This window comes from Sturnus vulgaris, chromosome 3, assembly GCF_052056855.1.
Source record: "Sturnus vulgaris isolate bStuVul1 chromosome 3, bStuVul1.hap1, whole genome shotgun sequence".
In the NCBI taxonomy this organism is placed as follows: Eukaryota; Metazoa; Chordata; class Aves; order Passeriformes; family Sturnidae; genus Sturnus; species Sturnus vulgaris.
In genome coordinates, this window is record NC_142245.1 from 107987018 (window position 1) to 108011033 (window position 24016).

Below are 24016 nucleotides of genomic sequence, written 5' to 3' on the forward strand. Positions count from 1 at the left end.
GGTGCAAGGGATGCGTTCCCTCTGCTCCGTGTGTGTTCCTAGAGGCTGGCAGCTTCTCTGAAGCGTTTACCTTGCATACTTGGATAGCTCCTGGCACCACCACAGGACCTCCTCGTCCCGCAGAGAGCGGCTTCTCCGAGGCCCAACACAGCGCAGCCAACACGGCTCAATTCTCCTTCCCTCCCGGAGGATCCCATTCCATTTTCCCGTCTAATTCACCCTCGGGAGCTCTGCTTCCCAGACCCCGCGCCGCTCTTTTGTCCTCGGTGCGAGGCCTCGGCTGAGCTCCTTTTCACACATGTCAACACTCGCCCGTAATTAGCGCTCGCCGCACAATGAGCCCTTCCCGCTCTCCAAAGGGCTCAGCGTGCGGCTGCTCCCGCCGGAGCCAGGCGGCTGCCCAAACACAGGCACCGCTCCCCGCTGCTGTGGATGCCGCGGCTTGACAGACGGACACACTGAGCGTGTCCTTTGTTCCGCAGTCGGGACAGAGCTGCCTTGGCAGTCTCGGGCCGGGTAGGGATGTTTATCTCTGTTATACTGCGCCAGGTCCTGCCTGGGCACCGCCGCAGCGGAGCGGGGAATCCGGCTTGTAGAGGCGGACCACGCCGAGCCACAAGCGCCTCAGCCCTCGCCTCTCTCCGGAACACAGGACGGGGTGGGATAGGGTAGGATAGTGTAGGACAGCCCCTGGAGAAACCGCGTTTCCCTCCGCAGCGCGGTGCGGATCCTCACAGACACCCCTGGCTCCCCCCGCGGTACCGGGGCGGAGCTCTGCACGCCCCGCCCGGCTCCGCCGCGCCTGCGCCTCTCCCGGCGGGACACCGAGGAGTTCCGCGGCGGGCGGCCGGTGCCGGGCTGGGCGCTGCGGGACGGGTGAGTTCGCTGTGGGGACAGGCCGGGCAGGGGCAGCGCGTTCTGCAGAGCCGACACTCGCTCGGCTCCTGCCGGAGCTCGGACTTTGCTCGCGGCTGTCCCTGGAGCGGGCGAGCTGAGCCTCCCAGCTGCCTCCGCCCTACGGCTTCGCCCCGCTCCGAATCGGCCGCGTCCCGTAGCAGGAGCGACTCTCGGGCGGCCCGGCCCGGCCTGGCCCCTCCCGGGGTGCCCTGGGCGTTCCGCCTCGGTACCGCGGTATTGCCTCATCGCCTAAAAATATCGCCTGGCCGGCCGCCGGGGAGGGGGCCGCGCTCGGCGGGCGGGCTTGGCAGCGCCGGGAGGCGCGGAGCGTGTGCCCGGCCTGGCTCTCGGGGTGCGGGTGAGTTCAGGGCTCGCAGCCACGGGCTTGTCCCAAAATAGATTCTTTGACCTGCTGTGCATGAGGCTAATCCATACACAGAACCAAAGTACTTGATTTATTTGCGGTTCTGAGCAGAAAGAAGGGCTGGGTGGTACAGCCACAAAGCCAGCACGACGACTGTCTAAACTTCTCACTACTTATATGTGTTAGCAAACATAGCCATTAATGTTTACTGGCTACAACTTTGCATAGTTATCTTACTAATGAGTATTCTGTCTTGTATTGGTTAAATTATTTCCTTGCTTCTAATGCTAAGTGTGCTGTGTTGGTTTGTCTTTTGCTTCTTTTAGGTGGGTGGTTTTCTTGAGTCGGGGGTCTGTGACTTGCTGGTTACGATTTTACCCTGCTGGAATTACCTTTTACCCATTTGAAAGTGATTTCAGCACAGTTGCTGAGGTGGCTTTATTAGTTTCTTCCTTGTCGTGGGAGTTTTGCCCGATGTCCTTTTGGCCTGTAAATTGTGCCTTCTTTATGTCCACCATCAGTGGTACGTCCTCCTTCCCAAGCTTTGTTAACCTCCCCTTAGGTCTGAGATCGTTGAAGCATGTCAAGTTCTAAACCTTAACACGACAGTTTTACAGACAAGTAATTTATCTTTCTAACACCTGGATATCAGGGTTGGGGACAGGTTTCTTTCCAAGTGCATAGCTCCTTTAGCCAGCTGGAGAGGAAGCACGAATGCTGTGGTTTCTACCTGAGCACATCAGTCACGTTCAGGCCATTAGGTTTCATGCTCATCCCAGTATTAATTTGCATTTGCCATTTCTCTGTAGCCTCCCGTCTCTCTGTGACACGGTACAATGCAATTTTCAGCTGTAATTTCTGTGCTGTGCAGGGACAGACTGTGCTGCGAGCAGCTCTCAACTGGAGAGTTTGTTCTGCAGAAGTTAGTAAGGGGTTAGCAGGCTTTCAGGGGATGGGGCTGCATGTGCTTCTGTGGGTATTTCTGCCCTTCACAGCAAGGAAAGCCTCACAGATAGTTTCTGGTTTGTTTTTCTTGTGTTAAAATAACTGGAAATGTGAGCTCAAAAGTATTGACCATAAAATTACATGCCAAAACAAATATGCCTATTGAAGGCTGCCTGTTTGGAAGCCCTGGCTGTGAAATGCCACTGCTGGGTTAGTGGCCCATCTTCCTGGGGCTGGAAAACCCCTGAGGCTGTGTGGGAATGGCCAGGAGTATCCTAACCCCAGTTAATAGATGTAGATGTGGTGGGCTGCTGGCATTTGCAGCTTCTTCCCATATTTTAAATTTAGTTTCTGGAGGTGGTAGTTCTGAGGAACTTTTTGCCACTGACGCAAAAACTACGCACCAACATTCTTAGTATTTTAAACAGCAACTGGGGATGTCTGTCGGAAGTTGGTGAGAGGAGGTGGTTTGTGCTGGCTGGGTTGACATGCTGAGCTAAAGAGCTTGCAGTGTATTCTGATTGCTATGTCCTAATGACTTTTGGCCGTAATAAACATCAATATGCTGTGTAGGATGATTCTTCACCTAGAGAGATTAACGCAAACATTTCTTCGAAGTGTAATTGCTGTTGTACTTCAGAAGAAACAGCAGCTTTCACAGCTGACCAGTTTTGAATACTATTCATGCACATTTGAGGCCAGCCTAATGTAGCCAAAGAGCTAATTTGAAGAGCTGCTTCATTGTGTCTGTTTCTTTTTAACAGCTCTGATGACAAGTCAGAGAGGATCAACAAAAGCAGATGGCAGGAGGTGGCTCTTGATGCTTTGGGGAGTAGCCTACTGGAGTGAAAGATTAGAAGATAAGCACATTAACACAAACCACAACGAATTACTTTGGGCTAAACACAGAAAAACCCCTATGTGCCAGAGTGTTAAAACTGAATTTGAGAGAAGTTTGAAAAAATTACACTTTTTAAGAATTCTGGTTTCATTCTGCTCATTTGATACTGAGAGTTCTTTTTTTCCTAAGTGTAGTACAGAGTTCCAAGAGCAACAAACAGATATGCATATAACATCATCAGGTACCAGCACAGGCTTGCCTGATAGATGTAGGGCTCTGGCAGAACATTTGTGGAGAAAAAAAAAAGACTATGCCTCATCTTTGGGACATGCCAAAGGTGTGCAAAATATGCTTTGACTTTGACTTTTTTTTTATTAGTGCTGCAGTGAATGTTGTTTTCCCCTAAACTTTACATCTTGTTAAATTAGATCTCAAAATCACTTAAAATTCATCTTAGTGGTGCTGTGCATACTGCTTTGTTCAGGAGTGTGATGGCTGTCACTGCTTAGTTTGATGCTCTCTAAAAGCCACAATGTCATAACTTAGTCCTGAACTTGCCAGGAGCAAACCATCATCTGTGTAACCAGTGGTTGTCAGGGATAACTCAGCACAGTTGCAACTTAAAATTTCTATTTTTCTGTGGGTTTTTCCAATTTTAGAGTGATTTTATTTTTAAGGGTGTTTTTGGGAGTTTCTGGCTTTTAGTGACTTTCTGTGACTTTTTTAGAGCACTCAAAAGTGACTGTAACGAGATCAGTGTGGGATTCTTCATTTCTTTTGACTCAGCAGACTAATCCTGTATCATATTTAGTACTTACAAATCCAGGATTTTCATGCCAGCTGACAATAGGCCAGAAATGATAATTCACAGTTTCTGAGTTGCTGCAACAATGTCTTGAGGTAAGGTAGGAAGGGCAACCTGACAAACTTGCCCCTTTAAGCAATGCACAGTTAGAGTGAAGGTCACTCAAAAGCCTGCAGTGGCAGTGCAGTTTTTCTGCAACCATCTCATAATGCTGTGTAAAACCAAGGAAGTTTAAACCATGCCACTCAGGAAGGGAATGTGGCATTTACACAAGTATGGGTATATGTTTTCACATGATACTGTTGTTATTGTAAAATGTATTTTGTACATTTATAAAAAAGTAACCTTGCTCCTGAACGTCTGGAACAGATGCGTGGTTCATGTGTCATTAAATTAGAAACTGCAGGAAAACAAAGAACCATCTGGAGACTTGGTCGGGGGGAGGTTGAGGTTTCTGGTTAAATGTATTATCAACACAGGAAAAAAATATAAAGAGTGTTTTAGCTACAAAAGGAGGTGAAGTGTGATAAGCATTTTGTTTTATTTTGGCTTTAAACCATTTTCTTTTTGTAATTAGGGGAAGCACCAGAATGAAAGACATGGACAATATCAAAACTGTAAAGAAAGAATGGTAGGTGCCACTTCTCCCTATTTTTTGTCTTCCTTTCCCACTGCTATTTGTGTATCCTGTCATTACTTTTCAAACTTTTTGTTCAGTTCTAAAATGCAATATTTTTACTGTGTTCATCTGCTCCACGTATACTGAAAGTTTCAAAAAAATCGTGTTGTTTTGCTGAAAGATGTTTCATTTACCTGAAATGTTTCCTAGATGCAAGAAGCTGTGTAAATATTTTTATTTAAAATAGCAAGGCAGCCTTTCAAATTGCTAACTCACTGTGCAGCTCTGCATGTGATATGGAGGTGTTTGCTTTTCCAGTTCTGTTTCACCTAGTGAATACTTGCATTAAATGCTTCAGGTTTCTTTTGTTCTATTAGAAAACTAAAATGAGGACAGCATGCTTTTGAAATTTCTTCTTTAAAGTTGTTGAGGTTTTCTTTTGTTTAAGATGTTAATCTCCAGGGATTCTTAGTGTTGCATAGGTGCACTGCAAACAATTCCATTTTATGCAAATGTATCTAATTACCATTCCAGTAAGTGTTGCTGCTCTTGAATTCAATGCAGAGTTTTATGTATAATTGGATATTTTTTCAAGAGCTGGGATTTTTATTTTATGAATTGCTTAAAATAGACATTTCTGAATCTCCTGCAGGAGTAACTCCTACAATGTTTACGAAAAGCTGCATAATCTTCTTATGCAAAGAACCTATACTGAGATAATCATTCAGATTGCATATTTCTGCATTTTGATTGGTGAAAATCTAACAGAAACAGCTGTCACATATACAATGTTCTGTAAAAAGATGTGGTTGGTGCATCTTTTTTTAATACCCTGGCAGTCTCCACAGTGTTGAAGGCTTCTATTGTATTTCTTCAGTGTGCTCCAGTGGTGTTGAGTCACTTGAGTTTCCCTAATGCACTTTCCAAAACAGTAATGGTGGTTCTGGAATGGTGCTAGGAATGGGGAGGTTCAAGCTGGGGTAGAGGAGTAAATCCTAGGGCAATTTTCTCGTATTTTTAAAAACTTATGGCAAAGGAACCCAAGCTTGTATGAAAAATTGCTTTAAGGAAGGACCTTCATTAGTGTGCAACTAGGTCTATGGTAGTTACAAGTATGAATCATCTAACTTACATTCCTTGCTCTGATACCAAGCTTAGAAGCTTTACATAGATTACTTCATCTTTTCTGATGATGCTCTTTACCTTGTGCTTTTGAAGTGCAAATTGTAGCAGTTAGAGATTGGTAAGAAGTTTATAGAAAAGGCACAATGCAAAGTTGACCTGATGTTCTGTACTCAGTAAACTGAGTAAGCTGGGTGCAGGGGAGTGTGCCTTCTATACTTCTTGATACTGAGCTTCTGAGGTGCCTACTTTTCTTCTAATGTGTCCTCTGAGGATTCATTTTTGCTTCTGTCTTTATTCTGCAGGGTGTGTAAATCAGGGACTGATGATCAAATTTTGAACGGTACAGAACAAAACTGTGACTACTTTGTAGATAATCTATTTGAAGAGGCTCAGAAGGTTGGTGCTATGTGTGTGCCCCCAACTACAGTCAAGAACCAGGTAGGCAGTGAAGAAAAAGTACTCATGTTTTGTTATAACAGCACTCCAGGAGTATTCTGGAAAACAGATACTAGAAGTTCAGCAGTCTTTTCTAGTATATGAGTAAAAGAATGCACACAATTCAGAGAGCTGTAGGAACAGCTTTCCATCTCCCAGTCAGCCAGGCCTTTGCTGCTGGACTTCTGGCTCTTACTTGCTTTATAGTTGGTTTAGAGTCATCCTAGAACTGATGCTGGCATTGGCTAATGCACTTTTGCTTTATTAGTAAGGAGAGTGAGGTGAGCAGGAGTTCAAGGAATGACAAGTACTGTTACATAAGAAGTTATTTAAGGAGCTGCAGCCTTTTATGCAGAGGCATAGCCCAAATATTTTTCATTTGGTCTTATTCATATAATTATGGTTGTAGTGGGATGTTCAGTGTGGGTTTGTATCTCAGTGATTCTGTCCTTTTCATGTTTTTCTGTTACTCATCAAAGACTGGTAAGAGGAGGGAGAAAAGGCCGTGTAGAACAAAGATGACAAGAAGAAATTTGGAGTGGGCATTGCTTGAAATTATGTTCATGGATCCTTAACTGACCCTGGAAGAAATTTAATGTCTGGAGCAATATTTTAAATTGCAGTCCTGAAATAGTGTTCCATGGCATGTGTTGTGTCAATGCTTAAATGGGAAGCTGGTGTGGAATAATTAGTCCATGTAAAATTTGCATCCTGGCTCACTGTAGAGGAACCTTCCCATAATTAAAACTCTTTCCATATGCACTGGTGCCATGAGACCCAAGTTTTTGATGGACTCTAATCTTGCTGAATCCTGTCTACTTCTTTTGACAGATTACCCAGCTGAAAGACAAGGAATTGTATTCAGCAGTTTGCACATGCTGTTTATTTATGTAACAATCGCCTAACAAGTCAAATTGAAAAAAAAACCAAAAAACCAAAACTCCCCAAACTTGTTAGGTACTATCAAGCCTCATTCAAACTGATTTTCAGCTGAGGTGAATTCTGCATCTGTGGCTGAGTATCTGTCAAGACAATGCTATTACAGGGATCAGACCTCAATAACCAAATGCTTCCTTAAATGGCATGATGCATTAATATGAAAATACAATCCCAAATATCCATCTTATAGTTGGAGAGATTTCAGTAAACATTGCAAAAGTTAAAAATTGGAGTAGTGGATGATTTCTGGCAAAGTTAAGGAATTACTGACCACCAAGGTTTTGAATGCACCTAGAAGTTCCAGGGTAGCATAAGTGTATGACTGTCTGAAAGTTAATTTTCTGATACTTGCTTCATTTTCTGAGTGAAAGGCTTCTGCATGCATCATCTCAATGCCTTTACTTTGAGAAAATCCTCCTGAATGATTGGAACAAGGCTTTACCCTAATAAATCCCCAGCTGGACTATTCTGGCAGTTGGTGTTCCAACACCAGGCGTGTGTGCTCTCAAATTAGCTCTTGAAGAGTTGCAGCTGGCTGGGATAGTCCAACTCTTTTTTTTTTTTTTCCCTATGCTGAATTGAAGGAGTGTTCTTGACCTAGGAAGCCAAAATGATTGGAGGAAGGTTTGTTTCTAACCCTGATTGACACAAGATACTTAGAAATGTCACTTACCCCTTGCAGTTGCTGTGTCTGTTGGCATGGGGCCAAGGCAGATTACAGTGAGCCTGCTCTCAGTATTTTTAGTCCACGAAGTGGATGATTTATGATCACAGGGTATGTGGGTATACTAAGCTTCTTTCTCATCAGTGTTATAATGAGGATTGTTCTTACTCTGTAGGTTGATGTAATCATTAAACTTTGGAAAAATGGGTTTACAGTAAATGACGGTGAACTTCGGAGCTACACTGATGTTGCAAACCAGCAGTTCTTGGAGTCCATTAAAAAGGGGTAAGTGAGTTTTGTGTTCTTAAGCAGCCTGTGTTAATGTGCTTCGGGTAGCACTTAGCTTATGCTCTGAATTTTTTAGGTGGCTTTGCTGTGCTGCAGTGTCCCTGTAGGAGCACAGGCCCTGCCTGTCTCCTTCCTGCAGTGCTAATGGCTGCTGGAACATCTACAGGTTTAACACGGCTCTCAGTGGCTGTAGTTGTACAGTTGCTGATGAACAGATAAAAGCCAGCGTTGGCAGGGAGCACAGCAGGTGCAGAATGAAATAAAGAATAAATCAGTGCCCAATAAGAGCTACAGATCAAATGGTATTTTGACTAATGAACTCCATGCACAAGGGGTTGAGCATTTCTGGTTTTATGGTCTTTGTTTTCTTTTTGTTGATGAAAAGCCCTAAATGGGCACAGATGTTCTATGTAGCATCAAGCAACTCAGATCAGTCTTAAATTTCTGACTTTTTTCCAAGTACAGACTTACTGTTGCGTATATATGTCTTCCATAAATTCCTGTGTTAATAGCCATCTAATAGTTTTCCCTGTATTAAAAGTTAATGTGCAATCCTGATTTCTGCTATTGTTTGCAGTTGTTGCTTTAAAAAAAGGAGTTTGACCGTACTAACCAGTGTTATTTTGAGCCTTTAATTTATAGTCTGTTTCCTTACCCCTTCCAAAATGGAAAGGAGATTATAATTTTATGGATAATTTAATTTAATACCTCCTTATCAAGCATATGAATACTAAGTCGTATTTTTCTTTTCCATATTTTGCTAGGCCATCAAAAATACTAATTTTACACTATTTCTCCTGTATGACTATCACTTGTGTTAGTTGTAGTAGCAATTAACTGCACTGTTTAAAGCCTTTTGTGTGCATTAATCAAAAGTTTGCCACTTTTATTCTGCTGTTTGCCTGTGAAGATGCTAATTATGAGATGGTTTCTGCATGATCATTGATGGTAGAGAAGCATTTAGTACAGCCCCTGTGCCAGCTGAGCCCCACCACCCGAAATTGTACTGTCTGCATCAGAGCTCAGAGACAAAGGCATTGTTGTGTTCTTCTTCATGCAATTAAAGCATTACCAAGGTGATGTTACTGCACTAAAGAGTGGAGCTATTAGAGATGATACAATTTTTAGAAGCTGACATCTGTGTTTGTTACTAAATACATTGTGTCTAAATTCAGTTCTTCCTCTTTAAAAGCCATTTTCTTTTTATTTTACTATGGGGATAAAATAATTGAACCCTTTGCAGCAGTGTGTGGCAACACTGAACTTCCTACACATTATGTGTTTAGAGTGGTAACTGCTGAGTAAATTTGAACATCATTCAAAAACTTGGATGATAGAGATTTTTTTAATTATATACTTTCTAGTTAATTTGCAATTCAGGAACTTGAAGTTATTTGTATGTCATACACTTAACCTAACTCTTAGTAAATACTTGTGAAGTTGTTTTTTAAAGGCATTATGAAAAGCCAAATGTTGAACAGATATTAATCATTGGTCTATTTTGTATACTGAAAGGAGTATAGTACTTTTTTTTTTACTTTTTTTTTTTTTTTCTTAAGGGAACTGCCTTTTGAGCTGCAGAAAGTTTTTGATAAGGAAGAGGTAGAAGTGAAAGTGGAAGATAAAAAAGATAAGGTGTATTTGTCATCGAGAAAGCCAATGTTTCATCCCTTTTCTGGACATGGCTATAGATTAGGAAGGTAAGTAGGCTGATGTGATCTATGATTGAGTAGCTGAAGGGAACTATACCTACGGTGAAGGATCAAAATTCAGGTGGGAAGCAATCTCTGGAGTTTTCTAATCTAAGCTCCTGCTCAAAGCAGGGACATATATGGGGACAGATGAAGTTACTCAGACTTTTATCCAATTGGGTCTTGAAATCCTGTAAGAGCAGAGGTTGTGTAGCCTTCTTGAGTGCTGGACTGTCTTTATGGGAAAGAATCTTTTCCTTATATCCAATCCGAATGCCTCTCATAGGAATTTCTGTCCACCATAATGAGCATCACCCCCTCCTGCAGACCCTGGCAGGCTGCTTTTAGGTGCCCCACAACCACCACCATGTCTTCCACAGGCTGAACAAGCTGCTCTCCTCCAGCATCTGCTGACAGTGTGAGTGCTCCATCCTTCAGCATCTTGGTCTCTCCATGAAGCTTGGGGAATAATTGGCTTCCACAATCCACTGGACTGTTGATACAGCCAGGAAACTCTTGGCTTTCTTTGTTCAAGGTCTCAATATTAGCAGAACTGTTTCCAGCTGAAATGCTGTCACTCTTCTATTCTGTGATTCTAGATAAAAGAATCTCTTTTTAAGCTGTATGAGCAATAGTTTGAGAGGGAAGTATTATAATCCCATAAAGAGAACTGAAGAAAAAAGAGGTGATTTTGCATACTCTTAAAATTGTTCAGTAATTAATCATGCATGTATTGCAGTAAGGCATTTTAGCATTCTGCAATGTTCCATGTCTCTTTTGTAGTTGGACAGTGTCAGCCATTCATGCCAATGCTAAAACCGGACTTGATTTGCAACTGAACAATTACTGTGTTTTGGAAGGCTGTTGCAGAGCAACAAGCCAGGAGTTCATTTATTTGATGCCTGTGACTTTTGCTTACTCCAGCCACATTATCTGCTTGACATATCCCTGTCATGCAAGACTAGTGTGCCTGTAAAAGCAGGCTTTGGCTTAGGGAACAGGACATGTTCAGTGACCAGGAGGCATCACAGGTTGCACTGCTGAGTGACCTGCAGGAGTGGGGTTCCTAAGCTGTGGTGCAGCCTTAGGTGAACAGTGTCTTGTCACCCCGAGACAGCTTGTTTCAATTAGGTGGGAAGGGTTTGGCTGCTAAGCCCCAGAGCTTGTGCTAAGGGAAAGCTTAACCTGGGCAGGAAGAGCTGAGGAGCAGAAGAAGATAATGTGCAGAGCAAAAGACTGGTAAAGGGTGAGTGGATCCAGGCTGACTCAGAGGAGCAATATCTGTTTTATGGGTTTCATCTGTTTCTGTAGTACAGTCCATTCAATTGCTCCATGCTTGAGTAGATACAATGGGGAAAACCTTCCCTTGAGAGATGAGCGAGATGCTGCAAGACTTGCTTTTGGTGGCACGGAAATACTGAGCAAGCAGGGGTAAAGAACTTAACCTTATTTTATCTACAAGTAGAGCTATTCATAACAAAACCAAAACTATCTTCAGTGTGCTGGGTTTCTGCCTGCTAACCAGTGCTAAATGCTAGGCTGTTCAGTCACTTCTTATGCTCTGCCATGCCTACAGCAAGTAATGATTTTTCTTCCCAGTAGGCAAGTTAGGTTTCAGAAACATGCTAATCTGTGAATTTCGGTTGACTGGTCTTGTATACTGAGACATTCTACAACTTGCTCACCGTTTTTTTTCCCCCTCTACTCTTGCTTGTCTATTCTGTGCTATGTTATACAACCATTTCCTTAAAGACAAGTAAATATTTTTGCTGATGTTGGAAACATGAGCTGTAAGTGCTCCTACTCCATAAAGTTGCGCTCACTTCCTGCTGTTAATAAATGTCCATTGCATGGAGACACCACACTTGCAGCAGAAAAGCTTTGTGAGGCAGCAACAGAGCTGGCTGAGACTTGGAACAAGTTTTAAGCTATAGAACTCCTTTTCCACAGTTGCATTTGTGTGATAGTCAGAAATGAGAGAGACTGGCTAAGCCCCTGCTTAGCAAGTAAACTTATACAATTAATACTGTATGCTTTGTCAGTGTTCCCAAATGGTGGGATTTTGTAATGGATGAACCATTATGAATTGGTCTATTGATTAGTTCTCAAAACTTTTGTTGGAGGATCTAAAAATAATATATATGTTGATATAGCTCAGACCAGCTTGGTCCTCTGCCTTTTTGTTCTACAGAAGAAATAATTAAGATGTATCAAAATTTTCCAATGTACCTTATGTACCTGTATAACTAATGGGCATACTCTGTTTTATCTATCACTGTCCAGCTGAATTTCACAGTTTGGGATTATGACTAGATTTGCAACCCCACATTTCTCTTGAGCTAATCTATGCATCTTCGAGACAGCCTCAGAAACATGTTAATTAAACTATTGACTGAAATCCCTTGTAGCAACGCGAGCTTGCTCTGTAACCTCATTAAGGTAAAGCATTGTGTGTCAAGCTGCTTAACCATTAGTCAGGGTAAGACATGATACCTAACTGCTGGGCTTTTTCTTGTCACAAAATTGACAGGATGCTCTTATGTCTCTTCGATCTCTGGTTTACATCTTCTGTTGATAATCTTATAAGAGGAATAGGCCTTAAAAGGAGTTAGAATGCTTCGATTTCAGGCTAATAAAACTTAGATTCTTAGGTGTTGGCTTTAGTCAGAGCTGCCACCACTAGATGGCTTTATCTGTCAGTTCTGCAAGAGAAAAGTTTTTACATATAGAAGTGCTTTAAATCTTGGTGAATGCAGATGTTCTAACTTTCTCTTAAAGCTTCATTTAATGTGTTGGCTTCGGTTTCGCACACACTTGGCTATTGAAAGAATCAACTCCAGTGCCTGCTGCAAATGGACATGTGGCTGTGAGGGAAGTTGGTTTGGGAATGACACCAAAACCTGTGTCCATGCAAGACAGTTGTCTGAGCTACAGCTGTGACTGATGCAGCCCAGCCCAGCACGGCTGAGCACCTCTGCAGCTCACTCATATGAATTCTGCAGTGTCTGAACCAGCAACTAAACAGGGAGACACCGAGAGCTGGGCATTGCTGGACTGAAGTATGACTTGAATTTTTTTCGTTTTTTTTTTTTCGGTTTTTTTTTCTCTGCTTGCAAAACTGTTTAACATTATCTTACTAGTACTCAAGCTTTTATTACTGATCTGGAGGGCAATAAAGTTTTCTTTCACATTGAGGCCAAACATGAACAGAAGCTATTAGTGAGGCAAGTGGGTTCTAGTACATCATCTGTAGTAGTAATGCCAGAATATTTTACAGATGTACGTTTTGTAATTTGTTGATGCCAAGTCCTTGTGGCCCAGCTGATTTCTGTGTAATGCAAAGAAGGTTTTGTACCTCTTATCTGTCTCCAGTCACAGTGAACGTCTCTTATTGCTCACTTGGAAATGGGATTTCTTGATTCTCATTCTTTTTGCTGAGTTTCTGTGGAAGATACAAAAAAGTGTCTCTACTGGTTGATATCTTAGAAGTTAGGGCAGCTCTTAACTGGGCAATAAAAGTTTTTTAGTATCTCTGACTAAACTTGTGCTTAAGACTCTAGCTTTATTAGCCTGAACATATTAAGTCATTAGCTAATAATAAATTAGCTATGACTTTTCTGCCATATGAATAAACTAACACAGGTACAAGAGCATAAAAACAGGATTTGTCTACAAAGCAGGTGTACAGTATAGTTAAGACTTACTCTATGGACATTAGTTACCTACTTCTCTCTCAAGAAACTGTAACTCACCAATTTTTTATGCAAAAAAGCTTTTCTGCAAACTGCCATGTAGTGCTCATGTAGTCTGTGACCACAGCTGAGCTCAGAGGAGAAATGGTAACTCCTTAAATCACTGCTATTGTTCTGCAAGCAAACATCTGGTTATACTCACAGGAGCTGAGAACATGCCCATTGGATCAGGCCCAGTGAGGATTTAAACTGTACATGCTGAACAAGCTTAGTCATGAAAGAAGCACTAAGCTCTAGACATTTCTTCAGAATAAAAATTTTTGCCAGCAGTTTTTTTTTTGTTTGTTGTTTTTTAAGACCATGCACTTGGACTGAGGTCCATGTATTCTGTCAAGTCATTTTATGAATCTTTGCCCCTGTGATTGGGTCAGCTTTTGAAAATGCCTTAGGAAAAAAATCCACCTGCTATGTGCATCAGTCTGGATTTTTCACATTAAGTCAGTTTTTCTGATAGATGAGTAATTCTTCTAAGCTGAGATAGATGATGCTGGAGTCTAAATAAAGGCTAACAACACTCAGTTAAATTGAATTACTGTAATCATATTATGCTGAAAATTAACTTTGACTATGCAAATTCAGTACTCAACCACCTTAAAGTTTCACCTGTGTGATTTGAGTACAAAAATACATGAACAATTTTTAGACAGTTTTGTCTCTTGTCTCTTCATACTTAATCCTCTGATATTTAAAGTTCCTTTCCATCTTATAAAAATGTTAAACACAAGCAAACTGAAATTCTTTAGCTTGCTTTAATCTTTAAGTGAAAATCATGGCATATGTGTAAGAAAAAAATAAGGAAGAAAGAAAAAAGCTGGTATTTATGTCAGTGTTCCTGTATTTGTTGAAATAAAAAGTGATCAGCACACTCTGTGGGGCAGAAGGCTCCAGAAGCAGAGGTCTGGAGGGAAGTTAGAGCTTGCATGTGTTCTCAGAAGTCATAACCTCATGTGGCTTTTCTTTTCAGTGCTACTCCAAAGATAATCTCTAAAGTGGGAGATGGTCATCCAGGACCTGATGACAAAAGGAACCTGCCTTTAGTACCCTTGAATGATTTGGAGCCTATCACCAGTGTCCAAATCTGGTTAGCTGATGGGGAAAGGATAATTCAGAAATTCAATGTTTCTCATAGGTAAGATTTATTTCACCACTGTCATATATATTTTCATCTGCACTATTTGTCTTAATGCCTGTACATTTAAGTCTTTAATTTCTATGACTGATCTACCTCCTTAGTTCACTTAGTATTGAATTGCTCTTCAATTGTGTCTGGAAAACCTTTGAAATTTTGAGAAATCTTTTAGCTGACAAGAAAACAGCATAAGAGAAATGTGAACTGTTAAAAGTCAGCTCATAACTGAGTATAAAGAAAAATCTGAGGAAACTGTCAGAGTTCGTTGTAGTTAGTGAAAGTTAAGGTGTACATATTGCTTATTACTGGAAGAAATAGCTTTTAACATGATAGAGCACTCCCAAAACAACTACATCTGTAACAAATGGCTTAGTAAAAAGCCTGCTGGTCACTGGGCATAGGCAGCACCACAGGTGGGAGCTGGAAAAAGGGACTTAGAGTTAAGCCAGAGAAACCTCTGAGGAGGGCTGGAGTCAGTGCCCTGGGCAGGGAGGTTCACCCCCTGCATGTCAACATGGACAGAATAGAATGCACACAGTGTGTTTAATTCTTAATTAATAAAATTTCTGGTTCCTAAAGAGGCTTAGAAATTAGGATAATGTCAGAAGGTGTCAGCACAGTGCATGTATGCAGGAGCTTTGAGAAAGTGGGATTAACACTTTATCATTAAATTGTAGAGCTACTGTCTTTAGAGACCTTTGTCAAATCTGAATTTGAGAAATTACTGCAGTACTATACAGTCATGTTGTGTGGAAAGGATGCATTGCCTGTGCTTCTCTGTGAAGCAATTTAAAGGTATCACAGATTTAATACAACCCAGGCTGCTGTCAAGATAAACTGTATGTCTGTGGCTGGTCAGAAGGAAAGCTCAGCTGTTGAAATTTAATGACTGTAGTGTTTTCTTTGACTTGTACTAATTTATTACTGTTAGTGGCCTGAGATATGAGTTGAAACACTGTTGTGATGTACTGCTGAAGGGTAAATTGCTATTTTAATTATAAATACTTCATTGAAAGGCTTCATATCTCAATTACTCCAGGTCCCACATACTTAAGTATATTTAGAAGTTTTTTGTCTTCATAGTAAATAGCAGTTTAAACAGCTGCTAAGTGCTTTTGAGAGGAAAAAAACCATCTGAGATAAGCAGAGCAACAGTTTTACTGGTGTAATGCTCTTTTTCAAGTACTGTGCAATAAATATTCTGTCATAACATAACCTCTCTCCACAAGACCAGCATGTTTGTGCTGTATACAGTACTTGTGTGTAGCCTGATAAGAACTAGAGGGAAATCCTTTTAGAGTAGATATCCTTAATCATGATGATTGCATACACAACACTCCTTTCAGTGCACAAGACAGCCAGCTATTTGTTAACTAAGGTATAGATTAATAGCATGTAGCACGTATGTAGCATGTTACCTAGTGTCTGGGTGAATTGATGACTTTTGATGACTTTTGGCTTTTTGCAGTTAGATTGTGTAGGTGCCACAGTAGCTGCTGCCTTAAATATGAGTTGATTACTGGCAAAAGATTGGAGCAGAAGCACAGGAAGCATTGTAGTGTTTCAGTGTGGGGAATTGAGACATGAGAGTGCAGCAACTAGGAGAGCAGAGCTGTAGAAATAGCACACAAAGCTGTGTCCTGGACAGAGTTGTGTTGCCTCTTCAGCACTTACTACATTTGTGTGACCCTGGAGCATTAGGTGTGGAGCCTGGAAAGGAACTTGTTCACCCTGGGGCAGAGAGCTGGTGGCTAATAGCCTGAGTTGCTCTTGGAACCCAATGAAATTTGATAAAATGCATGTAGACACTTGTAGATGTCCAACCAAAAATTTAGTCCTACTTGAAGTTTTTCATGTTCTTGGCTTACAAGACCAAGCAGTGTCTCTCTATTGAGGCCTGTGTGCACAGGAATTAGTTTTAGTTTTGGCTGTGTTTAGTTTTAGTCTGGCTGTGTCTGTCCTGGTGAGTGTGGCTAAGGCATAGAAACTCTTGGGCATCTGTGCTGCTAAACTATTGGGATGCATTGCCCCAAGCCAGCCAGCACTTCCTCAGTCAATACCCAGCCATCCATGGTTCAGATGTTAGCTCAGGTCTTGGACCATTCCCAGAAGACAGTAAAGCTCATGGGAGACCTGTGCTTGGGGGAGAGGAAGGATAAATTCAGGAATTTGCCAGCAGCCAGTCTGCCGTTTGGCCTCAGGGCCAGAGAATGGACATTGACACTGTGTTAATTTTATTCATACAGATGTATCTTCTCATCTTCATTTTCTAATTAAATTAGCTGTTCCTTCCACAACAAAACTTCTGTCTTGCTCAGTTGTTGCAAGGCTCTTCACAGATAGATTGAATTGGTAATGAATTCACCATGCCCCTGCTTTGGGAGGATGGGACTATAATTAGACCTAAGTCAACGTGTCAGCTGTCCAAATAGTTTTTGCAAACCTTTTTTCTTTATTTTTACTATGGTTCCGCTACATGAACCACACACTGGAGGCATCTTTATTCTAGCTCTTGGCTACAGAACCCTCAGGTAAGAGCTCCACCAGCTGGTTAGGAAATGGTAGGTTTGTGTAACTACCGTCTGAGCCACAGTGGTGCATTGGAGTGCTCAGAATAAGGTACTCATCCGTGTCCCCTTGGGAGGACTGTCAGAGCATGCAGACCTCGGTCCTTGCCTCCCAGGTGGATCAGGCATTTCAGGATTCCACCTCATCTGTATTGCTCCAGTTCTCTGGTGTCAGGCATTCCATGAAGTGGAATTTCATTCCTGTCCCATGGTTTCTCTGTGTGTTATGCACATGTGTGGGGATTGCAGTGCTGGAACTCTAATGCTGAGTTTTCTTACTCTCTTCTCAGAATCAGCCATGTCAGAGACTTCATAACGAAGTATCAAGGATCTGAGGGAAGTGTTCCCTTCACTCTGACGACCTCCCTGCCTTTTCGAGAGCTGCAGGACGAGACGCTCACACTTGAGGAAGCAAAGTTGCAAAATGCTGTTGTTGTTCAGAGACTTCGGAAAACAACTGAACCTTTCAGACTCTTAGTGATAAAAGCGCCTGACAACGACTACAAAACTGCTGCTACACCTAATGGACAACTCAATAATGAGCAGAAAAATGCTATCAATAGTACAAGATCAAATTAGCTTTTAACTGACCAAAAATTATCTGCAGGGTGAACTAGGTGAAACCAAAAATGTAACCAGCAATATGTGGATGCCCTCTCATCCTCATGAACTGTGCTCTTAGAGAGCAGAATGGGTGCTGTGCTGTCGTCTGCTATAACAGAGGTATTTTCAGCTACATTGGGTGGTCAGAGCCTGGCTATGTAATGTAGCAGAGGAAACTACAGCAGATCATCCTTAGAATTTCCTTAGGTAAAAAGCTTCTTAGTTATTTAATAAGTGGGTCTAGGTGGAACAGTTCTCTGAGACTTAACTACTGATAGCACCTTTTAAGGAAAAATAGTATTTATTTTTGCACTTTGGACTAAAGTGAAATTTCACTTACATTGTAGTGTAAACTGCTGCAGTTTGCATTCTTCTCACAGTAACTCTTCAACAACCAATACTGCAGGCAAGCTCACCTTTGAACTCTAACTTGAAAATCTTTAGGATATAACTTTTATCACAAGATCTGCAGTGTAATAATGTTCTGTCAAGTCTTCACATGGTGGTAGGTGCATGTGTGAGAAGACAGAAATGAGGTAGTCTGGTGCATACTGCATATGAAGTGCCTCAAAGTAAGCTCTGAAGGAATTGTTTTTATCAATGGTTGAAGTGCTTGCTGCTTCTTTTGGGCTGCTACGGGTATCTTGCAGATCAGGTGATGTTAAACTACCTAGCTCATTAGCATAGGGACCCACTTGTAGCTTTGTCACACAAACTTTAGCTTTTTTGGCTATCACCAAGCCGGAGTAGTAGTTTAGAGGGACACAGTTGTTCTTATATTTATCTGCCTCTGTCCTGAACTGCCCAACTGATGGAGGCACTAATTGCATGTGGTCAAGTTTCAAAGATGTTGAAAATCCTTACTTGAAAACTGAAGTTTTTTTCTCCACTTTGCATCATTTACATCCAAATATTTTATTTTGCTATTCATGTACTCAAGGCATAAAGTTTGTAGCCAACTATTCTGTGTTTTGCTAAAAGAGAAAACAACATAAAGACTTAATATTTTGTACTGTGTTTACTAAGCATGTGGGTTTGTGAATGGAACTAAAATCTCCAGGTAAGACATATCCCAGGATCTTCAGCAAGTCCAGACTCCTCTGTGCTACCTGTGCCAAAGGATGGTTGTTGGGGTTGTACTTCTTTTGTGTGGTTAAGTGAAAGATGGGTTTGGGTTTTCCTGGTTTTGTTCTAAATAGAAAATTACTTCATTGGAGCAACTTGTATTCTAAAAAATAGTGAGACTTCAGGCTAGGGATGTACTCTCTTTCATTCCCAGGGATATAAAACTGGTTTGCTTCAGCATCTCTCATGGTGTGTTTGAAATGAAAGTCAACTGGGCAAATATCTATTCAGTGTCCTCAGAAAACAAATGTCTGGAAACTGCCTTTTAACGCCTTCCAGTGCTATAAACTTCCTGTGCTACTGTGCCATTCAGGTTTATGTAGCAAGTGGTACAATTAAATTTTCTTTGCGCTTGCACTGACTTCTATATGAAAAACAAAAATAAATGTGCAGACAAATCCATTAGTAATACTGAAGACAAAAACCACCTACAGACACAGCTCCAACCCTCAGTTCCCAGAGCTTCTGAACAGAGAATTTTATTCATCAGTGCTTTCAAATTTGTCTTAATATAAAACTTAGTATTAGGAAAGCACATGTGGTTGATTGTGAGGTCAGCTGTTCTATCTAAAAGGTGCATGAAATGTCAAGAGTAACAGTGTGCTACTCTCCATGCATTTGCAGCACAAAAATTTGAAGAAATAAATAGTGTGAGATTGAAGGGGGAAGTGTAAAATTCTGAAGTGGGTAAATGCATTCTGCTTGCTATCCTTTAGTAAGTATTTTGTATTTCAATGTTGATTCATGTCTGCTACCAGCATTTTAAGAGATTGGACAGTTTGGTGCATTACTAAAACCAACTGTCTGACTGCAGCTTTTGTGTACTTGAGTGTGCATTTGCAGTTTGAAAGTGTCATGATCTTAATTACAAAATGAGAGAAAATCTTTGAAAAGTCTGAAGTGATGCTGCCTGTTGCCTTTTTAAAAATGCACTTTCTAATCTAGCACAGGATTAATGCAAACTGTGATAGAATAATGTATTTCCTAATTTGGAGAAAGTCTTTGGAATGAAGAGAAGACTTTCCTAAATTTAATTGGTTTTAGTCAAGTTTGTAAAGACTGATTAGCTACCTGTAGTGTCTGTAGACAGCAATTATGCATTGGTCAAACAACAGTATAACTGGCTTGATCAGTGAAACGCACAAATACCATCAGTTATTCATAGTTTCTTCACAAGCCTTTGCTATTTTGAGTAAAGCCTGTGCCTGAAGATATTTTACAGCAAAACTAAAGCAGCCAAGAGAGGAACAACGAAAGGAAATGTTTTCTGTAGTTTTCCTTTTGTGAAGAAACATGCAAATGCAGGTAAAAAGGGTTTAATGTGTTATGAAGATGGTGTGTAAAGACAACCTAAATGTGGAATTTGAATGTTTGATGCATGCCTTGTATTTAGCTATCCAATGGCAATCCATCTCTGTTTTGAAGCTCATCTGCCAGCCTCTAGAGACCCCCTTCAGAGAGTTTTCAATGAGATGTGTTAAAGGTCTGGGTCTTAGAATAAGGCATTAACAAATTTTTCTTTCAGAATTTTGCAAATTTGCTACAATTACTCTTACTAAACGAGGCTGCACAGGCTTTAAATGTTACTACTTCATGGCATAGTTTGCAGTGCCTGCCCAGTACCCACCGGGTGACTGTGTCAGTAGCAGAGCTCTTCGAATCAGTCACGCCAAAAAGCCCTGGGTGTAGAGATTGATTAGTCATCATCTCCCCAAGACAAGCAGGTCACAAGTCCTGTTGGCTTCGTTAAACCCTCTTCTCTTAGGTTACCTCACTGTTGAAAGGATTCACACTTCAAAATGCCATTTGTATGTCCTGTGATGCAGAGCATGCGTGCAGGAGCACTTTCCCAGGGGCAGGGTGCTGGTGAACTCGTGTGTTGGCTCGGGGGCAGCAGAATCACAATCGGTGAGGTTGGAAACGACCTCTGCGATGATCGAGTCCGACCTATGACCGATCACCACCTTGTCAACCAGACCATGGCACCGAGTGCCGCATCCAGTCTTTCCTTAAGCAGCTCCAGGGCCGGTGTCTCCCCGGCAGCCCCTTACATTCCATAACCACCCCATGGAAGAATTAGCAGCCGCTCTCCGCGCACCGTGTCCCGGCTCCAGCGCGGCTGTTGTATGATCTCTGTCCAGCTCACAGCGTGGTTCTACATCCCTGCACATCGGGAAACCGCGCATCCCTTCAAGGGGCAGAGGTGGCGTTTTGGGGCTGCATGAACACCCCCGTGCCCCGTCCTAGAGCCCCGCACCCTGTGGATCTGCCCCACTCCTCTCCGCACCGAGGGCTCGGGGTGTGTGGGCTCCCGTGTCCTGGGGGCTCCCCTGTCCCGGGCCGAGAGGGCAGCGCCGGCGCCTTGGCCCCTGCAGGGCGCTGTGAGGGCGGCGAGGACACCGCCCGCTGTCCCTGGGCTCCGCCGCCCCGCCCCGGGCGCGCAGGTGTCGCTCGGGGTAGGATGTGCCATGGCGGGGGCTGCGAGGGACACCCCGGAGGGCGAGCAGGAGGTAGGGAGGGCTGCGAGGGGCGGGGTGGCTGTCGGGGGGCTTGGGGAGCCGCTCGGCCTCAGCCCGGGACGAGAGCGGGGTCCCGGCACGCCGGCGTTTCGCTTCCATCGCGGCGGGGCTGGGGCAGCCCGGGTTAGTGCGGGGCTTGGGGCGCGGTCCCAGCGGGTACCTGGAATAGCTGGAATAGCTCTTCAACCCTTCTCGCCAGGCAGCGCCGCGACCCCAGCGCTTTCCTTGGGATGCGCTGCACGGGATTTGCTCGCTGGACGCTGCTGTAGCAGAGAAAAGCGCTTTCCCTTTCCACTCCTGTCCCCTCCAGGGCTGCCTCCCGGCCCGGGGCAGGTGGGATGCGGGAGGCAGGAGGGTTCGCTCCCCCGGTTCCCAGGGTGTGCTGGGAGCGAGGGCATCTCCCGCTGCCTCCTCAGCCCCGGTGCTGGCCGCGGAGGAGAGGGAGGCAGGTGAGGGTGAGCGGGGACTCCCCGACTCCATGGCTCTCGAGGGAACACCAGGTGGGACTGGGAAGAGAAGATGAGGAAGCCTTCCACAGCATGTTGGAGGCATTCAGCCCATGGAGCTCTTCAGACATCTGGCACGTCCTGCTCAGGCTTGAATTTTTGTGTTTGGAAAGCATCTGGCTGAATTCATGGCATAAGTCTGCAGATGTTGCACAGATGCATCGTCTTTGTCTCATGGAGTTCCTCGGAGCTGCGTTGCCAGCAGCTGGAAGAATATCCTGAGAAAGCACCGCTGCATCCCACCTCACTCATACGCCCATGCCCTTTCCTAGGTGCCCGCACGCAAACCCTGCTCCTGTTTTCTTCCACTCAAGGGTGGGCTGATGTCGCTAAGAAACCTGAAGCCAGTCCAGAGGATGCTCGGTGCCACCCGTGAATGCCACACTCGTGCTTTCGTGAGGCAGTTGTCTGGTCACTCACAGAACAGTGTTAATTAACAGTGTTAATTCCACGTGGAGAGGAAAGCTGACTCAAAAGCTGCTCCTCGCTAGCTACATTTACTTCATTGTTTCTCAGATAAACCTAGGCTAGCATTTATCTTAGTCACAGGTTTCGCTCTCTGTTCTTACTGCTTTTAAATTACTTGTTGGTTCAGTTCTGGACTCCACTGATAAGGAATATCTTAGGACAAAACGTGGCTGCTCCCTATGCCTAGAGCAGAGTTGCTGGGTTGTTTTCAAAGAGCTGAAACACTTTCTGTAGAAATAAGATGTTCTGCTATAAATATAGTATTAAATTTCTGTTCTGTTGGGGAACGGAAAATTTATAAGTATGGTTTTAATTTACAAGATAATTAAAAATAAAGGAACTACAAAGTAGGAGAAGCATTAATTTTCCATAACAATGTTTAAGCTTTCTATTTCAGGAGCAAAATCAAATCTCTCAGCTATTATGCTTTCTTGGTTTGCCTTGAAACACGATTAAATTTGATATGATGATGTATAAGTGCGAAATAGTCAAGTTAATCTGAGAACAAAACAGAATTGTAACTTTGTTTGACCTTTCTTCCTCTTACCTCTCATGCATCATTTCTCCTAAAGCTTGTAGAAGCAATTTGATGTTGACGTTCAACTACACTACAGGGGTCTCAAAACAAAAATTTGATTTTATTTTATGTTTCATTCCTTATTTCACCACTGCCTATGCATTCCTATCTCTAATGATTTGTGGAGTACTTTCAGCTTACTGACAAACCTGCATGGGTGAAGAAGCTGTTACTGGATTTCATAGAAATCAAGTATTTTGTGTTTTTTAAGGAAGCAATGCAGCAGGGACAGCCAGCCCTTGGAGGAAAGCCCTGTGAGCTGCTGATAGCCAGTGCTCTGCTGTTGGCCACACAGCCCTGCTCAGTATTATTCTTCCCAAGACAGTTCTGTCAGCATTTAGGAGCAGTATCATGCAAACCCAAGCAAGGCTGGGGTTGCTTCTGTAGATCCTGTGACAGCTGCCACGTACATCTTCTGTGCTCTTAATTGTAGGAAGTTAGAGAGAAGGAAATGCTTCAGCTTTAGTGGTGCAGGGTCCTACATTCATTTTACCACTTTTCATTGCATACTGAGGCAGAATATGTGGTCATTACCATATGAATTCAACACGGAGAGGCAAAAATCTACTATGGGCTGCTTCTTCTTGAAAGACACACCAGAATGTAGAGTCTGAAGGATTCTCAGCAGCCAGAAGCTCAGGGACACTCAATGAAGTTACCAGGCAGCAGATCTGCAGTGACAATGGCATTTCCTTTCACAGGATGTGTCATTTCCATACAGAACTGCTGTGGTGTTTATGGCTTAATGTACAAACAAGTTCCAAAAGCAATTAAGAAAAATAAAAGGAAAACAGGTATGGAGCAGTGATGAGGATGTAACCTACCTTCCAGGGAGCTCATGACCTGCAGATTCCCTGTGTTTCTGTGGGTGACCATACAGGACACCTCTCTATGCTGTGTCTATCTGACAGCTTGTTTTATTCTGAAAATAACATTCATAATCAAAATTTAATTAAAACTTAACTACTGCTGTGACCAAAGTATTAACTTTGCTTCAAGGTGATCTGGGAGCATGGTTCAGAGAATAGTTGAGCAGCATTCTGGGTGTGTGTGGAATTGCAGTGATACTTCATAAAAAATGTACTAAGGTTGTCAATTTTCTAACCACGAAACTGCTGTAAAGACAGGAGTACCACCTGCAGCCTGTAAGTTTAGAT

At 42.8% G+C, this 24016-nt stretch overlaps 2 protein-coding genes across 10 annotated transcripts in view; both read left to right on the forward strand.

Annotated features, from left to right (window-relative positions):
* Positions 1-739: 739 nt before the first annotated feature.
* On the forward strand, positions 740-18667 carry UBXN2A (UBX domain protein 2A). 4 transcript variants are annotated; one of them, XM_014872976.2, is made up of 7 exons: positions 740-876; positions 4430-4483; positions 5899-6034; positions 7810-7919; positions 9482-9622; positions 14330-14494; positions 17352-18667. In XM_014872976.2, exons 2-7 carry the CDS (start codon positions 4443-4445, stop codon positions 17638-17640), a joined length of 882 nt encoding a protein of 293 aa, XP_014728462.1. In that variant the 5' UTR covers positions 740-876; positions 4430-4442; the 3' UTR covers positions 17641-18667. The 4 variants fall into 4 exon arrangements, with proteins under 4 accessions (XP_014728462.1, XP_014728460.1, XP_088018600.1 ...); XM_014872974.2 differs by having other exon boundaries at positions 769-1255; XM_088162473.1 differs by lacking the exon at positions 740-876 and adding an exon at positions 1557-1784.
* A 2015-nt stretch (positions 18668-20682) lies between these two features.
* Positions 20683-24016, forward strand: part of MFSD2B (MFSD2 lysolipid transporter B, sphingolipid) — a 38702-nt gene continuing 35368 nt past the window's right edge. For 2 of the 6 annotated variants that reach the window (XM_088162471.1, XM_088162472.1), the window contains exon 1: positions 20685-21299. In XM_088162471.1, coding sequence (XP_088018597.1) covers positions 21258-21299 — 42 coding nt within the window. In that variant the 5' untranslated portion in view covers positions 20685-21257. Of the gene's footprint in view, positions 21300-24016 lie in introns of all 6 variants that reach the window. The other 4 variants (XM_088162468.1, XM_088162470.1, XM_088162469.1 and 1 more) reach the window with 4 other exon arrangements.